This window comes from Hyalella azteca, unplaced genomic scaffold, assembly GCF_000764305.2.
Source record: "Hyalella azteca isolate HAZT.00-mixed unplaced genomic scaffold, Hazt_2.0.2 contig6373, whole genome shotgun sequence".
Taxonomy (NCBI): Eukaryota; Metazoa; Arthropoda; class Malacostraca; order Amphipoda; family Hyalellidae; genus Hyalella; species Hyalella azteca.
In genome coordinates this window covers 1-6,730 of record NW_025936536.1, presented here as the reverse complement: position 1 = coordinate 6,730, position 6,730 = coordinate 1, and the positions used below count along the sequence as shown (strand labels likewise).

General features: G+C 37.9%; 1 protein-coding gene across 1 annotated transcript; it reads right to left on the bottom strand.

Moving 5' to 3' along the window:
• Positions 1 to 2,282: 2,282 nt before the first annotated feature.
• On the bottom strand, positions 2,283 to 5,010 carry LOC108678084 (protein mono-ADP-ribosyltransferase PARP11-like; the record flags this gene model as incomplete). Its single annotated transcript, XM_018166425.1, has 3 exons — positions 4,944 to 5,010; positions 4,347 to 4,713; positions 2,283 to 2,406 (listed from the first exon to the last, which is right to left on the bottom strand). Coding segments are annotated over exons 1-3 (558 nt in total), but the record flags the coding sequence as incomplete, so codon positions are not given.
• Positions 5,011 to 6,730: the final 1,720 nt, after the last annotated feature.

The following is a 6,730-nucleotide window of genomic DNA, read 5'->3' as shown; positions in this document are numbered from 1 at the left end:
ATGTCGTTTGTCACTTCAGCTGTGAGGCATAGTTTATTACTTTATTTGTATTTCCGGACAAGAATTTAATATACCTCGTAATTAACTTTTACCTCACAACTATTCAATTAACATTGAGTGTTTTACACATACTCATAGGTATGTGTTACTGCTATGGCACAGGCTCTCAGAAGCAACTGCTGAATTCCTGAAGTTGCACCCTGAATTAAGTCCAAATTAATTGAATTATCAGCGAAATGCTCGTGACTTTTTACGACGTCGGGGATATGTTTGTACCTGCATTAATTTCAGTGCGCGACAATTAATAAGATTAATTAATCATGTTCATTTAATTTAATAAGATTAATTTAATATATTTAATAAGATTAATTTAATAAGATTAATTTCAGTGCGCGACAATTTCTACTCAATGAAGTTCCGGCAGCTTGTCATGAAACAATTAAAATGAATCAGCCTTATCATCCATCCAGTTTTGGGTGAATGATGGAGGCAAATAGCTCCAGTGATTTGGTTGAAATTACATAAATCTCCTATGAAGAAGCTATTAAAATCCTATGTGGGTGCTGCACTTCTCCAACTAGCATCTCCAATGGGAAAAAACAGATTGTAAAATAAATAACTTGAGTAGAATAAATAACTTCTGTCTAACTATGCCAATATTGGTAAAGTTAGGCATGAGTTATTTATTCTGCAATGTTTATGCAATATTCGAAACATCGTATTATATTTTATGTCTCTCAGCGCCAACAATATTATGTCCCAGTTCGTTTCAATGGAAGAACAAACAATAAATTTTGTAATAAAAAGCCAGCTCTTGTTTTCAATTAAACTTAACCGAATGAACATTGCCTGCACCACGTTTAGGACACGACAGCTTTCAAGTTACTTACGTGGTCGATGGCGGAGTACAGAAGTTGACTGCTCACTAAGGGTTCACCAGCTATACTATGAGATGCATGGATAACTGCTGAAATTTGACCGCTTTTATATATGTAGCATTTATCTGATCAAACCTCCAGGCTCAATAAACCAAAGATATGAGGTTTTACGACAGCGGATGAAAAATTTTATAAAGTGCGTGCAGCTTGCGCAGTGTATACAAGAAATCGAAAGAATTAAAAATCTTATTAATAATATTATTATTATTAATAATAATGTCTGAATCAACGTTGAATCAACTACGCATTACGACATTGAGATCGGGGTGAATGGAGGTTTAGAATGAAAATTGAAGCAACATCTTTCATGAAACGTCGTACTGTCGTTACAATGCAACGTTGAATCAATGTTGCTACTACGGCGTTGCTGCAACATCGAATTCTATGGTTGAATCGATGTTGAAACAACTACGCATTACGACATTGAGCTCGGGGTGAAAAGAGGTTAATAATGAAAATTGAAGCAACGTCTCTCATGAATCGTTATACTGACGTTACAATGCAACGTTGAATCAATGTTCCTACTCCAACATTGCTGCTGCAACGTCAAATTCTCTGGTTGAATCAACGTTGGAGAACCAACCTGTTTTCTAATAGAAACGCTATGCACTATCAACCATCAATGATGCAATTACATGCATTATTCTCTTTGTCTTCTAAATTCTTGAGAAAATGATACTGGAAAATTTGATTTAAATGAAGCCGTACATGCATATTCTATAGTAATAACAGTGTGAAGCTAATATGTATTTGAAGACATAACACCCAATGACCTGAATAGTGAAAGCTAAGCGTTGAAATAAGATTATTGCACGTTAATAAGTCAAACAGCGAAGTGTTAGAAGGAGGTTACAGCCAAAGAGGGAACGAAATGTTGAGCCGTATTATTCGACAAGGAAAACAGCAGTGGGGGTAGACTTCGATGGTTCGAAGGAAGCTCGCTTTGTAGCGAATGTGAGCAATCAGCGTAGTAGAGCAATCAGCGTAGTAGAGCAATCAGCGCAGTAGAGCAATCAGCGTAGTAGAGCAATCAGCGTAGTAGAGCAATCAGCGCAGTAGAGCAATCAGCGTAGTAGAACAATCATCGCAGTAGAGCAATCAGCGCAGTAGAGCAATCAGCGTAGTAGAGCAATAAGCGCCGTAGAGCAATCAGCGTAGTAGAGCAATCAGCGTAGTAGAGCAATCAGCGNTAGAAGAGCAATCAGCGTAGTAGAGCTATGAGCGTAGTAAAGCAATCAGCGTAGTAGAGCTATGAGCGTAGTAGTAGCAATCAGCGTAGTAGAGCAATGAGCGTAGTAGTAGCAATCAGCGTAGTAGAGCTATGAGCGTAGTAGTAGCAATCACTTGGTAGTACTCTACACTTCCAAACAACGCGTAGTACACCGGGTAGTACTCCTGGGTATCATACTTGACAAATATTTCCGGGTTGGCGGTATCGTCAACCGTGGTGTCGATGGGGAGGTTGGATCTGCAAAAATAAAAATCTCTGTACAAAATGCAACACGATGAATAATAATTTGTAGATAGTATTGATTTCATGATTTATTACATGAAAAATAAGTTTCTTGAGTAATTACTGGCAAAATTTTATTGTTTACTCGCTACAATACACTACAATTTTTATAATCGCATAAATAGGATTTAGTGGTATGCAGTTTATACTCGGCATATTCTTCGTACTGAAGTGATGTATGATGTTATGGGTACCCATCAGTTGAGTACATATAGCGCACCATCACCACACACATGATTTGCAGTGCAACTTCAACCAGCATAGACAATACCAATAATGTAAATAAAATTAATTTGTTAGGAACAATTTAGGACTGAGATATAGCATGCCTATAGGGGTTGAGGTATAAGAAATATAAGGTTGAGATATAGGATATTTAGGATAACGCTATACATACTATGCAGTACCGTCTTTAGGAGGCCTGATGGTATCTGAGTTGCCGGTGGTGGTGAGTCCAACGAGAAAACTGCAAATGAAAATTGCATCGCCATATTTACGTGAGTAACTTGCTCTGCAGAGATGAAAATAAGTTACGATTTATTAACGAAGTGTCAGTTTACGCGGCATATCAAGAAAAATAACGAATGATCAATAATTAGAAAAATTAATGGGTCATATTGTTTAAATGTAACAATTTCTGATGGTGGTCATGATACAACCTTTTGCTGGGCCAAAATTGATATTGATGACCCACACAAGAGTAGAAGTGTATCGAAATTTGGACAAAGTTCCGTATATTTTTCTGAGTACGTGTGTGTTTGGTCGCTGGCATGCAGTTCTGTACAAGCTTGGTGATGACTATAAAACTTACATGCTATAAACGATTCATATTTACAAAGAAAATTTTGATAAGTCATTTCTCAACTAATGAAATCATGATAAATGTATGATAAATGCGAAATGCATTCGAACCGTTTAGACTCCTTTATCTTAGCATAAATTATTTAATTTTGAATCATACTGCTGGGGTCGCCCAGGTCCGGCCAGCCGTACTTATAGTACTTTAACGTGGACACCAACAAAGGCTTGCAATGAAAGACACTTCAGAAAACACTCTCTTGATTATGTAGTTCCATAACTCTCCTAAAGAAAAATAACAAAGAATAAGTAACCTTAAGTAACAAATAAATGAACAAAAGACAAAGTATGAACAAACCTTCTCATGAATAAACTAATCTAACTTTACAGAATATAACAGAATAAAGAACATCTCGGAATAATCCGCTAAATGTAAAACACAGGAACAAACAAATAACCAAGTTAAAACACAACTTGATACTATGGGTTCAAATGCGGGACTGCCTAGGACATACTAAAGCCTGCAAATCTAACTTCCGCATTTCTAAACTAAAACTAAAATTCCAAAAATACAAAATCATGAAAATACTAAATTAAAATTCCCTAACATTACAGCAACCTGCAAAGACTCTTTTGATAAATTAAGTTAATAAATCACGCTATATACACGACAGGTATTTTCATTATAGGCAGTTTGTGATTAAGGGGATTCGGCAATGATATTCATTTGAAATTTCCAAATTAATTCGGCTTCATTTGCAGTTAGTGGTTCCAATATAATATACAACGAGCATTGTTGAATATTGCAGGGTGAGGGCGTTTCCAATTTTCCTAGGTCAAACAATATTTATGGGAACTTTTGGGACCCCAAACCGAAACTTTCAACATTTAAGTCTGTGTACATAGCCTCACATATAGTAGTTTGACGTCTTTGTAGGTTAACGTTGACCAGCACAAAAGAATGGAAAACGCCGAGTGACATCAAGAATCGCAGTGGTGAAAAGATGAATAGTAATAGCTGGTAGATACAATTCCAAGATAGCTAATGATGTTAAAAATAAAAAAAGTGTGGCTACATATGGCTGAAAGCAACTTACTTGTCCGAGAAATAAGCTCCTCGTCCGTAGCAATGTGCTTTGCCGGACGATCCAAGCAGTCGCCAGTCGATGTTTTTTTCGGCTATGACGTTGACATTTTTTGAGTCTGTGCCATGGAAGAGACATTGTTCCCTGTACTGAACACTCGGATATTGAATCTGAACTTTCTTGTTTTGAAAAGCATTTGGTAGGTAAGGGTTGTTGATTTTAGAGATGCGTATGGGGTTTCCGTTTGGGTAGGTGGGTTTGAGAAGAGCTAGAACTTTGGCGTGCTTAGCTTGGTATCGTGAAATTGGCACAATGAAACACTCTTGTACCCTAGGGACTTGAGGAAGTTCTTCTTCGAGAAGCATTTTCAAGAAAGAATCTGTAATGCCCATTATTGCAAGAGTTATCCACATGAGTGGAAGAGTCATCCACAACTCGTCGTACGTCCCATGGCGACTTGGTTTCTCAGGTTGGTCTGTTTCATCGTGTTGAAATTAACTGTGGACTGATGAGTGGGGCTCTGGATTCGCATTATCGAATTTGAATTTTTAGCAAACTCTCGCTCTATAGCTACTGAAGAGGTAGACACTCTACAAGCAGGATCATTACCGGAGCTGACTTCTCCATAGTCAATCCACTTGCCATGTTCATCTTTAAACTGCCACTTGTAGCCCATTTCAGAACAGGTGCAAACGTCAATGGGGACAGAAACTGGAGTGTATAAACTCTCGATGTATGGAAGAAGAGGTCGTTTCAGCTCGGGAGGTCGTTGTTGTGTTTGTCGTTATTAAATAGTTTATTAACGCAATGGCTGACTGATGATCGGCTGTAAAAGAGAAGGAGACAACGGATTTACTAAATCATTATGTACATGACACATTAAAAATGAAAATGCGCGTGGGCCTAAAGTTTACGACTAGGTTTTTGTATAATACTCATGTTACCTCGCATTACAATTACATTAACATAAAAAATTCGTTAATCATAAAATAGAAGTTTGTACTGCGAGTAAGAATGTGGGTGAAGTAAGTGAGCTAATGTAACAAGTTCTTATCATGTTGTAGACTCGTTCAGTACTTGTGAAAACCTGAATGCACGTTTTCGCCACATGCACAACTGAAAGGGTGATCTCGATTAGTGCATGCTGACAGTGTTCTCGGCAAATGATATTACTTCAATTGCAAGTGAAGCATCAGGTAAGCTATGTGGTTGTATTAGTTTCAGTATGCTTATGAATGTATAAGGAGCATATTTGTTTGAATGGATCTTAACAAAGATAGATGGAAGAATGGCAATAAGTTAAATGTTTGTGCCGGTTTATTCAGTTCCTCCGTACCAAGCGAGATTTAGAAGACGGTTATTAGAGGGAAAATTCTCATTAGTACTTCCACCGTCGAGATTTTGAACACGATATATTATTTTTTAATATTTCTAATCTTGAATATCATTATGTTTTTTAATTATGCCATTATGTTTTTGCGCTACACAGTCGTGCTCCTGAAAAAATTTGGAGCTTTAATTAAGCAAGACCCAATAGCCAATTTTTATGTTCAAACAAGCGACAACGAGGTGGCCAGACAACTCATACGTGACATTTAATTTTAATCACTGTAGCAATTCATTTTTGGGACGTCATAATTTTAACGATTAATAATAGAATAGAATAGAAGTGTCGGCGTTGAAGAAATAGGCCCAAGGCCTGTTGCCGATTCTTGAACTTTTCGTGACATGATTCACAAGGGATCCGGCCTTTGGAACTCGATATTTCCATAACTGACGATTGATTGAGATAGCTGCTGGACTTATTGCCTGGTCCGTAATTTGCTAGGCATTTTAAGCCTGAATATATGCTCCTGCATAGCTTCGTCTAGTCTGTTCATGAAAGCGTTCATACTCGGAGCGTCAACGATGCTATCAGGGAGGCTGTTCCATTTGTCGGTGACACGAAGCGAGAAGAAATGTTGTCGCATGGATGTGTTACAACGCAGTTTTTTTAGTTTATGGTGGCCCCTGGTGTTGGTGGCCCCTATTATGTATGGCACCTGGTTTGCTTCTTGTTTCAAATTCTAGTAATCCTTCTGATCGAGACCTTGATAAGCCATGAGTATACTTGTACGTATGCTTCAATGAGTTCCCCACGCAGACGTCGATAACTGAGGCTTGGAAGCTTCATAATCTTTTATCTTTCCTCATAGGACTTGCTTTCAAACCCGGAATTATCCTTGTTGCACGTCTGTGAACATTCTCTATTAAATTTTTGTCTTTTTCAAGTTTCGGTGACCACACGACGTTTCCAAACTCTAGGTTCGGGCGCACGACAGCAACAAACAACTGCTTCATCGCTTCTGCATCTAGGAACTCGAAAGAGCGTCTGATCAGTCCAAGTCGTTTATTGG